The 15,050-nt window shown below is 40.8% G+C and overlaps 1 protein-coding gene across 18 annotated transcripts in view; it reads left to right on the forward strand.

Annotated features, from left to right (window-relative positions):
* The window catches only part of PARD3 (par-3 family cell polarity regulator), a 612,084-nt gene that overhangs the window by 429,442 nt on the left and 167,592 nt on the right, over window positions 1–15,050 (forward strand). For 2 of the 18 annotated variants that reach the window (XM_074324707.1, XM_074324708.1), the window contains one exon: window positions 824–955. The exons of the other annotated variants lie outside the window; for them this stretch is intronic. In XM_074324707.1, the coding sequence (XP_074180808.1) occupies window positions 824–854 (31 nt within the window). In that variant the 3' untranslated portion in view covers window positions 855–955. Of the gene's footprint in view, window positions 1–823; window positions 956–15,050 lie in introns of those variants that run through there. 18 annotated transcript variants of the gene reach the window in all.

A 15,050-nucleotide genomic window follows, 5' to 3' on the forward strand; every position in this document is an offset into this window, starting at 1 on the left:
GATGCTTGGCTAGTCAAATTTAATGCTATAAAATATTTCCCAGAATTCTGCGATTGTATGAAATTGTCACTAAAGAGGGAACTAAGTCTATACTTCGGAAGGGGAGAGATCTATTGTTTAATGTTTTAAATGTGTTCATTTTTAAGTGAAATCAGCAGCATTGTTAAGCAACATGCTTTTGCCCTGGTTTTTGCCCATCTCCAAATTGAAATAATCAACAAGATTATAAAATCCTGTGTTTAGGACAATATTTTCAGATATTAAGCATTTAAAATTGCATATTCCCCTTTCAGCCCTGGAGTAAAGGCAATTTGTTGTTGCTTTGCCTGAAAAATAAGAATTATTGTCATTTGAATGTCCTAGAGTTGTGTGTACTCTAAAACTGAAGATTCTTAGAACTAACCTTATTGTTCATGTCTCAGATCTATTTGTGTTGTTGTCTATATGTGATAGCCGAGAGTTTATTACTATGGAAAGCCAAAGCAAAAGTAATGTTGCAATATTACCATTAAAGTTGAATCCTCCAATTACATTTAAAATGATGACTTGGGTCCCTGCAGCATTGTTTTATTCAGTTCTGTAAAAGGAAATAGATAATTTAGTTTGAAACCTTGTTTGGTTGAAATCAGATACACTACACTCTTTCCCTTTTTAGAATGGAATAGTTTTCAGAACATGAGGCACACGATCAGATTTTAAAACTTAATGTTGTAGCTGGATTACACCTTTTAGGCTCTTGAGAGAATAACAAACACGATTGATTATTGCTTCTTCCCTTACCTGTACATACTAACTGTGTGTCTGTACCGTGTTTCTCGTTTAGCCTTGCCAAACTGAAGCCTGAGAAGAGATGAACAACAAACCAGATTCAAAAATGGCTTGAGAAGCACATATTGCACAGTCGTTTTTTTTTAAAAAAAAAAACCACAACAACAATAAATCTGCTTTTAATGAATTCTTAGTGGCTGTTGACGAATTTTGTTTACGACATCAGCAGTTTTGATGGTTTAGTAATTTCCATATTAATCAATTTGAAACTTTCTGATTTTGATTTCAATCTTGGGGGTTTAAATTACTGCTTGAAAAGGCAGAAAAGTGATTTTTCCTATCATTTTTTATTAGCCCCTTTTCATAGTGGAAAACCATAGTCCTAGCTGCTGGCGTATTCAGAAGTCATCAGCACACACCAATCGGATGTTAGAATCAGTGCTTTCAAAGTTATATAATGTACCATTTTGGTTTTGTGTGGCCAGGCACACAAGCAGGCGGAGAATTAACAGTTCAAGAGCAGTGAGGTATGTCTGTTGGGATAGTCACCCGTCAGGTGGTGAACAAGTGGGCCAGTACGAAAGTGACTCTTGGGCAAAGTTTAGTGCCTTCCTGGGTTACAGAGTTTCTACAAAAAAGGGGTTAGGAAAATAAATATCTGTGCTCAGAGATGGCTGAACCAGCAGGTTCTTCCAATGGGAAAAAGTAGAGATACTTTGGCCAGTAATCCTTGAGGTTTGCTGAGACCACAGGGAATGAGGGCATACACTCTTTTATAAAAGTGTTTCTGGCAAGAGTCTGTCTGCCAAGTGTTCTAATCACAGATCCAAATGCTGGTCCAGGTGGATCGCAGACTGTCCTTAATTTAGAATGAAGCTTTCTGCCTGTAAGAATTAGTCTTCGGTCTTTATGCCTTTTCGGATTTCAGACAAAGACTATTTAGCTAGCTCTGTTTTCTGAACATGTTAGGGTTGCATCCCACTTAAAAATAAGTGTGATGAAAAAGCAAAGCATTTAATAAAGTGTATTGTGGAATTGGGTCGCGTGCCATGAGGAGCACTTTGCTCTGCTCTGACAAGGTAGCAGCTTGCCATTTCACCCTCGCTTCTGACCGCCGCCAAGCAAAAGCCCTCGCTTATAGAAAGGAGGCACACAAAACAGCGTTTATTTGTTCGTGTCAGAAGTATCAAGACTTGTAGTTTTTATGACTCAGGCCTAATTGCCATGTGGATTAATGTGACCAGGTTCACGTTGGTAAAATTAAATGGCATCCGGTGCAATCTGCTGGTGACTTGGGGAATGCAGTTAAAATAAATATGTAAAAAATTGTCCCCATCTAAATGAAACACAAGAACAGCACTTTGACATAGAAAAGAAAGAATTTGAAAAGAGCAATTTTGCATAATTTTGTTTTCTTGTTTGTCATCTGGACTGAGAACAGCTCTGTTCTATCAGGACACATATTGGGAGGTTTCCTTGGAGTAATTTTCAGATTTGTAAATCCCAAGAACTTAATGTATGCGTCTTTTAATTTGAATGGAAACAGAGGTTCCCATTTTTAATACAGGAAAATAAATGTCAGGTTGACCTGTTAGCAAAGAAAATTCCTAGGGTAGCTGCCATCATATTCTTCAAGTGTTCTTCTTTTCCTTGTTAGCAGTTTTAAGTAGAGAGCTTCTGACATCTACAGCACGGAAGCTGACTGCAAAGGAAGCCAGAGGAGGCACAAAGCATGACAGCTAGGCCTTCCGAAGACCTTTCTGACGGTTTTTAACGTTTCTTTTCCATAGACCTTCAGCATGAATATAGAATGCAAGTGTCAAGGATGACACCTACTTTATAGCCCCTGTAAAGCAAACCTTTTCGTAAAAGAAATTTTTGACAGTTCTGAGATGCTAAGTCAATTTCAATTCCAGACTGGGTAGAAAATGGAATCTTTTTTTTCTACAATTGATGTGAAAATTGAAGGCTAGTGACTATTCACTTTCTAATAACACAGGGTAAATAAATACTATCACACCATTGAAAAATGTACGGGAAGACAGGCTCGGCTAATGACATTTATCACAGCATATATTGGAAATATTATATCTGATGCTTTTTTATTGGTTACCATTACAAACTCTATATCTTTTACATTAAAAATAATGGATCAGTACCTGTTATTTCTAAATGCATTTTTATCAAGCCACAAATTATTGTGTAAGGGTAATTGTTTGATCCTTCCAAATAGTCTTTTAAAGGATTCACTGGGGAAGTGACCTCTTTCATAATTGAATGTAGGATGGTTTTCTTCTGACCTATGTTTAATAATAGCCAATTGAGAAACAGAAGACTAAAATTGGATTAAATTTCATATCATAGTGAAATAACTATGTCTCGTGTTAACCTTTCTACATAACATTTTGTTTGGGGATGGATGAACCAGCCATGCTTTATACTAAGGCCTGCTCATTCTTCCCACAGTTCTTTCTTCTCTCTCCCCCATCATCAGTGATTGCCTTTCTCTTCAGAATCATTCATTTTGTTTTACATTAGGCTATTTCCTCCATCTTAGAGAAAGGTCTTTCTTCCCCTACCTGCCCATCCCATTGCTGCCTCATTTTCTCTCCCAGTCTTCAGACCAAACCCTCAGATACATTTGTACTTGCATACATCTGTTTCCTGTTCTCTGTTAAACTCCCTTCAATGAAACCTTCCTCACTTTGCTCCACAAAACCTGCTGTCATCCGGGTCACCCGTGGCCCCTTCATGGGTGAGTGTTCCCCGTGCCTTCTCACCCTGTCCCTGGGACGGCAAGTGTACTTGGGTACACCGATTCTTGCTCTGCTTTGAGACCACCTTCCCAGCTCTCCTCCTTCTTCTCAGCTCACTCCATTTCTGCCTCCTTTGCCAATTCTGTGTCTTGCTCTACAGATAATGCACTATCCCAATGCTCGGTCCTTACTTAGTCCCCTTCTCCTTTTCTCTTTTCAGTAACACAGAATATTTATATTCTTAGGAAATAGAGCCTCAGGGCTCTAAATACAGCCTACATGCTGATGACTCCCAGATTCACATCTGCTGCTTGGATGTCCACCTTGAATTCTAGATTTGTAGGTCTTGCCATATTCTTGCCATGTTTATTCAAATATCGCCCAGGCATCTGAAACGTAACATGATCGAGCTCAGTTGCAGATATTTTGCTCAGAAATTCTCTCATTCCTCCCTTTCTCAGTTAAGGGCAGATCTCTTTTTTAGTTAGGTTCAAAACCATGTAGTAATTCTTGACTCCTATTTTTTTTCCTTATGCCCCACATTTAACTTGTTGATGTTCAAAATCCAAAGCCCATTTGATCTGTTTGCAACACATACCTCTAATCCTAGCACTTTTCAGCACCCCCAATGCTGCTGCCATCGTCCAGTGAGGAAGCCCTCATCTTCTCTCCTCCTGGTTATTGGCAGTAGCGCTCCCACTATCCATGTTTTCACATGGTGTCTTCTTCACACCACAGCTAGAGGTCACGCCATTTCCCTCCTCTCTTCAATTCCCAGTAGCCTGCTGAGTCACTCCTAGTAAAAGCCAAAATCCTTAGAGTCACCTGGTGTACCCTGCAGCACTTGCTCCCAACCCCCAACCTCTCTGACCTCATTCCTTCTCTTTCCTTTGCTGGCTTCCCTGTAGCTACACTGGCCGCCTCTTTTCTGGCCCTGGCAGCCCCACGAGAGCCTTTGTCCTTGCCCATCCGTCTACCCAGAATACCCACAGGTTCTCTCTTGTACCTTTAACATCTTTACTCAAATGTCAGCCTTCCGGGGTGTCAACCCAGCACTGCAGACTGTGCTCCCTCCCTCCATCCCCCTTGACACTTCCTGTCCCACTTTCTGACCACTTGCTTTGTATTTACCACCACTGAACACATGCTATCTCCCACTTACTTGGGTTATAGTAATAATAAGTTGAGAGTAGAGGGCTTGTTAACCCTGTTTTCCCCTGCTCTATCCCCAGCAGACTGCCTGGTGTGTAGTCAGTGCCCAGTAATGGAACACATGCCGAGTTGCCCACACCCCTTCAGTGCATCCCCCAATGTCCAGCAGCCAGTTTCTGCCTCTTCCCGAGGCCACTCTGAAGCCTTGGAATGAAGCGCTGCTTCTCTGTGCAGGACCGCTAGACGTGCCCAGGAATGATACCTCCTCAGAGCAGCCCTCAGTCATGACCCAAGCATGCCAGTGTAAGCGTCCTCCAGTCCCCGTGGCCCTCAGACATACAACGCTAAGGCGTAACTCTGCACCCTTAGCCCTGAAATTGTGGTTCTTAGACCAGGAGCACGAGAGCACCTGGAGCCTGTTAGACGTGCAGAGTCCCAGGCCCCACTGACACGGAATCTGTAGTCGAACATCCGGGGAGGCCCTGTCGTACCTCCCACCCACTCCCAGAGTCGGCCTGTGGGGTTGAGCTCCCCTTGCCCACAGCACTAACAGGCTTGAGGACGCTCCTGGGCTGCCTTTCCTCCCCTCTATCACATCTCCACTTCCCCACCAGTATTTCTTACAGTGCCGTTAAATCACTGCCCTGAATCCCTGTCTCAGATCAGCTCCTAGTGAAATCCAGACTAAGATACGTGTTTGTTGAGCAACTGAATAAATAAATAAAATTTCTAGAGTGTGTGTGGGTGGGGGGCAGGAGTGTATGTGAGGAATTTCTATGTGGAGTAATTTTGCAAGTTATAACACCTTGTCACACCAGGGCAATGTTGGTGTATGTTCTCATCTATGAAAGATGAGGTCACTTCCAAAGGCAGCCTGTGACTGAGGAGGCAGTTCCTGGAGAGCAGACCTTGTCTGACCTTCCACAGATTTATATCACGTTCTTTGGCTTGTTGAAATTACCATGTTCTCTGTTCTTAATAGCCATAAGTGATTTCATTATTGTCTGTTACAGCAGATTTGCAAAAGATATGATTTCTAAATGAAATTCATTTCGGGCATTCCCCAACCTTTAGGCTAGGAGTTGTATGTATAGTTGAGGGATCATAGATTCAAGCAAGGAATACTTAAGATTGCCCTATTCATGTCTTCCTAAGCCTCAAAATGTCAGGCTCGAGGAGATAGTATAAGATTCTGTCCCCAGAAGAAGTCAGAAACTTGGCTTTCGTTGTCACAAGCTTTGTGAGCAGCTGCTGCTTAGGGAATGAGCTGGTAAAACCCCTCCTCTCTCTGAACGCCACCCCCAGGGCAGTGTACAGACTGCCTCACCTATAGGTGGTGCTCTGGAGCTTTCTCATTCTTCTCACCAGCCCCTTGTGGACACTGCTGAGCGCCTGGGGCCCAGCCTACCCCTGTGGCCTGGAAGCTTCCTGACACCTACCTGTGTCTTGACTGGGGGTGGGACAACCTCACCTCTTCAGTTTCTTTTCTCATATTATCTGTAGTATTTATAACATAACTTGCATTTCTTTTGTATTGAAAACATTATTTCTCTCTCTTTGGTTCTATAACAATTCCAGTTCATGAAAACAGAAAATAAAGGACTAAATTTGTATTCTCTGTTCATACAAAGAAACAGAGACTTTGAAATGAACTACACTGACACAAATGAACTGCAAAATACCCCTGTTTTCTGCCTTAAGGTTTCTCTAGTTCTGCTCTCCCAGCTGACGTATAAGGTTATCCATTATCACTTCTTAGTCCACATTTCTGATTGTGTTGGGTAATATGCTGTCATGATGACTTCTCTAGGAGAAGAACGTTCCTCACATAGCGCATAGTTCACATTTAGCATTCACTGAATGTTAGTACCGCTGGGCAGTCTGCTAAGAAGGTTATTTTTCAATAACCCACTTAATCCTTATAGTAATCCTAAGGTAGGTGCTCTTTTAGCCCCATTTTATGGATGAAGAAACTAAACACACAGGTTCGGGAGGTAAACTCATTACCAAGCTCTCACAGTGGTTGAGCGGTGAAGCCACAAGGAATGAATGCACTTTTGGATTCAGGATACTGGTCCACCTCTAAGGTCATGTTCCTACCCCCTCTGCTGCTAAAACAGCCTTCTTCCAGTGTGTTCTGCTACCCCCAAACTTGTGTGGGAGCCAAGGTTGCTAGTACGTCAATCACGTGAGATGGCATTGCCATTGTGTGCTATGGAAAATATAGATCCCGGGAAATGTGGATGTTAGTATCTTTTGAACTTGACTTTCATTTTTGTTCCTATCCTATTTGATTTCTGTAGCTTTCTGTGTCTATGGTCCTTATTCTTTCCAAAATCACTTTTTTAAGGACTTGGGAATTTTATTGTTAATTTAAAAATTACCAACTGCCACATCTCCTTCCCCAAGACTGACTCTCAAACCTGTTTATTCTGTATCAGGAAAGCTACAGGAAAGTGACCGCCTACTTGTTTTTCCCCCAAGATGGCTGTACAGTCCTATAAATGTCGCCTTGCCTGTTCCTATACCTCATTTTCCCCATCCCTTTCTACACACCTTCTTGTACCTCCGCTCTTGTTTCACTGCTGCTTTTTCTTTTCTTTCACCCTATTAAAATAAGTGTGAGGCCATTCTTCTTTCTCAGAATGTGTTCCAAGTCTACTTCCTCCCCTAATCCACTGGTGTTTTCTGTCTTCCTCTAACTTGAACCCTGTCGGTGTCCCCACATCAGCAAGCCTGCCTGACCCTTGGATGTGCTTCAGAGGCCAGGCTCCGCTTTAGGGCCCTGTCCCCACCGACACTTCAGCCTCCCTCGGAGTCGCCTGCCTCTTGGGCTCATCTGCCCATGCGTCTGTCTGGGATCCTCAGACCTGGCCTTGGGTAATTTCCACTGCTGCTTGTCGGGAAATAATTTCTTATCTAATTGCTGCTTTAATAACTTATTTTCATCATTAGGAAAACATCTCAAATTTATTTTAGACTTCCTATAATTTCAGGTTTCTTTTTTATTTTATCTCCTTTTAGAATGCAGTGCTTTTTAAAACCTTTTTTAATTGAGAAAATGATAGCATCTACTTAATTTATTTCAGTATAGGTTGATTCTGGAAGAGTTATAAGACAGTACACTTGAGACCAACTGTAGATAGGTACTCGAACGGGCTGGAAATCTCCCTTAGGTGTTCTTTCTAGAGCGTAGCAACAGCCAGTTGCCTGATGTTACATGGAACACAGGGGCAATGCACTGGTAATCATTTATGCAGAACGCTCTCTGCTGCACACCTGAGTTGTCCTAGACCTGCTGGGGAAAACACAATTGCCCTAAAATAAACTTGGTTTGCTGTGTCGCAACATTCAGGTAAGTATAAATGAGCAGTAAACCTCCTGATGGGCAATCATATTTCAGCACTTAATGATAAGTATCTTATTAAAGATTAACTTTTGCTGCTCCTTTGCCAATTGGCAGGTGAGAGCAGCAGATCTGGAGCCAAAGGAGGCTACAGCTTGTGAAGTGTAGCCTGCTGAGTACGTTCCGCAGCTCGGTGCTTCTGGCTGGAAAGGCCAGTAACCTAGTGTTGGGCGGGTGTGGGCGTCTGGCCCTGGTTATCTCTCAAGGGAACAGCTTCGTTCCCTTATCCAGTCCCCTTCTAGCCCCGCTGTCCGCTGCAGTGTCACGGGACTCAGAAGCAAGCACAGTAGGTACAGGCATAGACACACCCGGGCAGTGAAGTAAGTTGAGTGTTTTACTCACCTGGCAAAATGTTTCTAACAATGAGCAGGTGGATTTTTTTCAAGTCTCGTTGTAGAATGTCTATGATTTTGTAGTAATTGTACGGTAAAGCCATTAACTCGCACATTCCCCTGATATTTCCTGGAGGCCTACTATATGTATGCTAAGCGTCATGATAGGTGCAAGGATGCTAGTGGTGGGTGGGACGGAGAGAAGACAGGCACTCAGCAAGCAGGTACCATGAAAGGGGCTGTGGGCATGGATGTGCAAACGCAGAGCAAGTGGACCTCACCCAGACTAAGGGTCAGAGTCAGCTTCCCTGCAGAAGCTAATGTGTCCCCTAAGAGCCACAAGAGGTTTTGAATGCTCTCTCTGAAGTGGGTTCTAAGGGAAAGGAGCATTTTGCATTGGGGTATTCAAACTTTTTTTGCCATGGTCTGCAGTAAGAAATACGTTCCACCTTGCAACCCCCTGTACAGACACATACAGCGGTAACTAAAACATAGCACAAGGTAACGTGTGCCTTTCCTCTCTCTGATGCGTTCTGATGGACGTTGCTGAGAGGCAGCAGAGAACAGTGGTTAAGGCTGGACTCTGAAGTTGTACAGTGTGGCTCCAAATCCCAGTTGTACATTCACCAGCCTTGTGTTTGGGGAAAGTTAATGAACATCTCTGTGCTTTTTTTCAATTGTAAAGTATAGATAATACGGCACCTGCTTCTCAGGGTTGTTTTGAATCTAAAATGAGTTCATATATACGCAGCTCTTTAGAACCCCTCCTTGTACAAAGAATGCACTGTGTAAATACTGCTGTATTTGTTACTACTGTTATTCTATAATTCATTTAAAAAAATAGTAGGTGAGTCTCACCAAACCAATTTTACATCTTTAATGGGTTGCAGCACATAATTTGAAAAATACTGTTTCGGAGGTGGCCATCGTCTAGGCTTGTGGTGGGTGGCGGGGAGGAGCCTGCAAGTGCTGAAGAAGCAGACTGGCCTGGTCCTAAGGATAATGGGAAGCCATGCCAGAGAAGGGCTGGATAAAATTTACAGTTTTTTAGAAAATTAAAAGGTTACTGTAACCACAGTATGTAGAGTAAACGAAAGGGCTAAACCAGAGTGAATGCCAGGAACAGGTAGCTGTTGTGAAAATCATGACCAGAAATGGTGGTGGCTGTGGGGACAGATTTTATATAGATATAGATATAGATATATAGATATATAGATCTCTCTCTCTCTCTCTCTCTCTCTCTCTCTCTCTCTCTCTATATATATATATATATATATATATATATATATATATATATATATATATATATATATAAATATATATAAATTTTTTTTCCCCCAGAAGGAAGCTAGGGGACTTTATTTGGTTAGATGTAAAAAACAAGAGAGAAGGCACAGTAGGAAGTAATTTCCATGGTTTTGGCCTCATCACCTGGGTGGATAGTCACAAACTGACTTGGAAACACTGGAGGAGGGTCATCGTTGGAGGAAACGGCATATGTTGAATCTGATTTTTACTTGTCTGCGATCTGCTCAAATGGAGGTGACTGGTGGTCAGATGAGAGCGCGGGGCTGGCCCGAAAAGGTGATACTTGACCCCATGGCAGTAGTAGTGGAGGGATTGTCTGGGAAGTGTGCACAGGAGAGGAGAAACAGGCTAAAGCCAGAGTTCTGCGGACTCTGCACATATGGGGGGCAGCTCAGAGTGGGGAGTCGGCCGGCGGAAGGAGGTGTTGGTGACTGAGAAGAGGCCTGTGTAGAGAGAGCAGGAAAACCAGAAGAGGGCGGTCATGAAAGCCAAGGCTAGAGTATGTGTTTTATTCATCAGAAGGCCGTGGTCAACAGTGTTCCTGCTGAGAGGACAAAGGTACTCATGGCCTTGGCTGCGGGGGAATTATGAATGTCAGTAGATGTTACTGGGCCAATTTTGAATGGTTACCCATTGTTACGTGATGTAGTTTAGTGTTTCTGGATGATGCCGCTACAGACAGAATCTGCTGATGCTAATGTTTGTTCCAAGGTAAGGATATCATATGTTAATTTTGATTTTAAGAAGCAAAGCTCCTTTTCCCCCCAACACTCCCTATACAAACACAGAAACCTGTGCCAGCTTTCCATATTTATTTTTGAGTAATAGAAATGACAATTAAGTGACATACTCATCCCAAGTGTGGATTTTCACAAAGGATTGTAGACATCAGGATATAAGGAATTATTTTTCTAAATTATTACCAAAATATAACTTGGAGGAAAAATAAATTTAATGATAAGCTTTATTGATACGGGATCACTTCTTACCTTCACTGGTGAGAGAATTAATCATTCATCCACTAGCTGTTTCTCTTTTCTCTTGTGCTGGCAGTTGTGGTATTCACCGGAGAGGGTGTGGGTCATGAGGACATCAGCTACTCTCTAACAGTAGTAGTTCCAGTTTTCACTTATGTTTATAAAGCAAGAAGAGTACTTAGATCAGTTAAATAGAGTGTTAAGCAAAGTGCCAGCTTATAATTACCTTTTTTAAAACCTTTTTGTTTGTTTGTTTGTTTGTTTTGGTGACATTTAGTCATTATAACCCATAACCCAGGACTCCTTACTCTATACTTGCATACATGTTCAGACTGTTTTCCTAGGACTGATTTTCCCAAGGTTCGTGAATGTTTTCATTCCTGTGGCTTCAAAAAAAAAAATGAAATAAACTGTGATTTGCAGATATCTTTATTTTTCAAGGTAATACTGGTCATCTTTTAAGTTCTATCCAAGGGGATATAAAGTGTTGGGTGTGTCCAGACTATTAATGCTTTACATAGACTATTGAAATTGGTATACTGATTATACCCAAGATTTTAGTTTGTTGGTGTTTTCCGAAGGGTTCCTAGCTGTGCTCGGCTTGCATGAATTATTTTTTAAAAAATATTTTTATTATTTTTACATGCATTTTTAATATGAATCATTCTATGTATTATGCACTTTATAGTCGTTGATGCATTCAAAAATATTTCAATTAGATTTCTTTCTGCAAATATATTTCCCAGGAAAGTGTAGAATTTTATGTATTTCCTGCTCTGACACAATTTGGATTTCTTTTATATTTTCAATAATAAAATATTATAGACAGACTATTATTTTTAAAAAGTAGAAAATGTAACTAGTTAGCTATTGTTTGGCCATAGTCAGATACCATTACAATCTTTAAATAGGTTATTACTAAGATTTTAGATCTGCCTTTTCAATTTTAATAAACAGAAAAAATTTATGAAAACATTTTTCCTATGGAACTCTGTCTTGGAAAGTTCCCATATTTAAATATAGTTTTATCCATATGGGTCTTATTATCTTTACTGTCAAAATTCTATACTTTTACTCTTAGAGTAGACCCCTGTCTATTTAGTTTGGCAAAACTCCTTTGAACATTATTTTTCTTGTGAGATGGAAGATATATACTTCACTAAAGCAGAATTTTCATACTATTCCGTTAGTCAATGGAAAAGGATCTAGTCTTTTAGAAGTGTCCTCTACTGTTCTGTATACATGCAGCTGATAGGCAGCCATCTAATTAGAGAGAAACCCCTATTAACAGTCAAAATAAAAGAAAGTGTGTTAAACCCTGTTCACTCACCAACTGGAGAGTACCTGGATAGTACCAGAAACAATGGAAAGAAAGTCATTTCTGAGTCATGGAATATTGCTTTCTTCTAGTCTTCATACTGAAGGTCGTTGTCAGCTAGAATGGCAGTGTTGACCTGAATAGATGGGGCTTCAATTTGGTGGTTATTTTCAGTTGTCTCAATTAATTCTGCTCTTACCGTTTTGGAAGGCTGTTGGCTCCATCTTGCCCTCTGTTGGCCACCATGATTGACTTTGAGGAGAAAGTTGCTGAACTATAGGACTGAACCACTGAAGTATTGATGTGAAGATGGGATCATTTACAAAGATGTTGCAGATATATTCTCCTTTTCTCTGGGAAGCCAAATTTATAAAAAGGAACACCTCTTCTTGCCTTTTTAGCTCCATGATTTTATCAGTGAGAAATTGTTTTAGTTGTAACACAGACCCAGGTAACTGTGGTTTAAACAAGGCAGCACTTACTTTTCTCTAATTTAAAAGACGTCTGGAGATTGGCAGTCCAAGGCTTGTATGGTGGCCCGAGTGTCACCAGTGTCACTACCTTCTTTTTTATTCAGCCACCCTTAATATGTATTTTACTTTTTTAATTGTGGTAAAGTACACACAACATTTACCATCTCATTCATTTTTAAGTGTACTGTTCAGTGGTATTAAATTGTTGTGCATCCATCACCACCATCCATTTCCAAAAGTCTTTTCATTTTTCAAAATAGAAACTCTGTGCCCTTTAAACGCTAAACCCATTTACCCTTTTCCTATTCCTTTCTATGTTCTGTCTTTCTGAATTTGACTACGCTAGTTACTTCATTTAAGTGGAATCATACAGTGATTTTTTTTTAAATTTTATTTTATTAAATTTATTGGGGTGACAATTGTTAGTAAAATTACATAGATTTCAGGTGTACAATTCTGTATTACATCATCTATAAATCCCATTGTGTGTTCATCACCCAGAGTCAGTTCTCCTTCCATCACCATATATTTGATCCCCCTTACCCTCATCTCCCACCCCCCACTCCCCTTACCCTCTGGCAACCACTAAACTATTATCTGTGTCTATGAGTTTCTGTTTCTCATTTGTTTGTCTTGTTCTTTTGTTGTTTTTGGTTTATATACCACATATCAGTGAAATCACATGGTTCTCTGCTTTTTCTGTCTGACTTATTTCGCTCAGCAATACTCTCTCAAGATCCATCCATGTTGTCACAAATGTTCCTATATCATCTTTTCTTACCGCCGAATAGTAAGTGGAATCATACAGTGATTATCTTTTTGTCACTGGTTTACATCACTTAGCATAATGTCCTCAAGGTTCATCCATGTTGTAGTGTCAGAATTTCCTTCCTTTTTAAGGCTGAATAACATTCCATTGTGAGTATAGACCACATTTTGTTTATCCATTTGACCACTGACAGACGCAGTTTACTCTCACCTTTTGGCTATTGTGACTAATGCTGCTATGAACATGAGTGTCTTCCCATGTATGTCTGTCCTCCCTGTCACTTTGTGGTTACAACTCTAGCCATCTTGTCAGAATTCTAAGCAGGAACAGGAAGAGGCAATTTCTAGTGGTGTCAGTCCCCATTTTAAGGATTTTTGCCAGAAGTCCCATCATCTACTTTTATGAACCAGAAACTAAGAGTCACAATGATAATAAAATAGTTAATATTTATGGAGTGCTTATATGTGCCAACATACAGGAAGTGTATAATTCATTGAATTCTCAAAATTAGATTATGAGGGTGGCTGCATTTTATCAAAGAAGAATTGAGACTCTAAGAGGTTGAGTTACCAGCACAGTGAGTCCCATGGCTCTGCGTCACCTCGCTAGTAAGAGATTTGACTCAGGAATCTGGCTGCAATGTTTATGCTCTTTACTGTTTCTTCCGTTCCTGTTTTCCAAGGAGGCTGGGAAACGTAGTTTTATCTCAAATAGGCATGTTTCCTTTCCCTACCAAACCAGGGTTCCACTTCTAAGGAAGAAGAGGAGAATGGATATGGGGTAGACAACTAGGAGTACCTGCTGTGGAGTGCCTTCTCCTGGGACCTGCCTCTCCAGCTCTCTGGTTCTGAAGCCAGGTGGCCTCAGGCCTCTGAAATTGCAGCTGCTTTGTAGGCCTGGGCTGTTGTCCACGCTCACTCTATTGTGCTGGCCAAGCCCATCCACCACCAGCCAGATCATTTTGGCTTAACCAAAAAGACAGGGAGTAGAGCACAAATACTGTGAAACATTATATCTGCCACTTAAAGTGGCCATGATCTTTCCAACTTGGGGAGCCCAGAGGACCTCTCACCTGGAAGTGGAGGAGGGATGAATATATAAGTATTTTTCTTAGAAAATTCTTCTGTTTTTTTTAGTGAGTGAGGATTTCTTCCAGCAGTGTGTGCTACATATTTAAAAACACAATTATATTTCATTTGCTACTAATTTTTTATAGACAGTATTTTTATTATTATTTAATAGTTCCAGTTGTCACACACCAAATAACCCATGTCTTTCTGATTTCTGTTTTATTTTTAGTACAAGCTCTTAATCAGTTTTCTCATATTGATTATACTTACTTAGGTGCCTTTTTATTCTGCTGGTTTTTATGGATACATTCTCCAAATGTATTCTTGGGTTACAGCATACGGATCTTGTCTTCTAAGATTCAGATGGTCATCTTCATTCAATGTTAACCATCTCAGTAGAAAGAGACTTGTTTCTTCAGTGTTTAGGAAGTAATCCTGAAATAAATGGAGCATGTGCGGGTGAAGACCAATGTACCTTCCACTTTGCTTTTAATCCTCTTCTTCATAAATAATAAAGATATGATTTTGAACTTAGTTGTCTTCAACACTCACCTAGTGGTGTTCATCCTCCAGGGTTTTGACCTTTGACAGTCTCTGGTCACTTATTTGGTTGTCACAATTGGGAAGAGGGTACTACTCACATGTAATGGCTGGAGGCCAAGGATGCTGCTAAGCATCCTGTGATGTACAAGAGAGCCGCCCCCCAAACCCCTTATAGGAT

The sequence above is a fragment of the Rhinolophus sinicus genome, linkage group LG02 (genome assembly GCF_036562045.2).
Source record: "Rhinolophus sinicus isolate RSC01 linkage group LG02, ASM3656204v1, whole genome shotgun sequence".
NCBI classification, from domain to species: domain Eukaryota; kingdom Metazoa; phylum Chordata; class Mammalia; order Chiroptera; family Rhinolophidae; genus Rhinolophus; species Rhinolophus sinicus.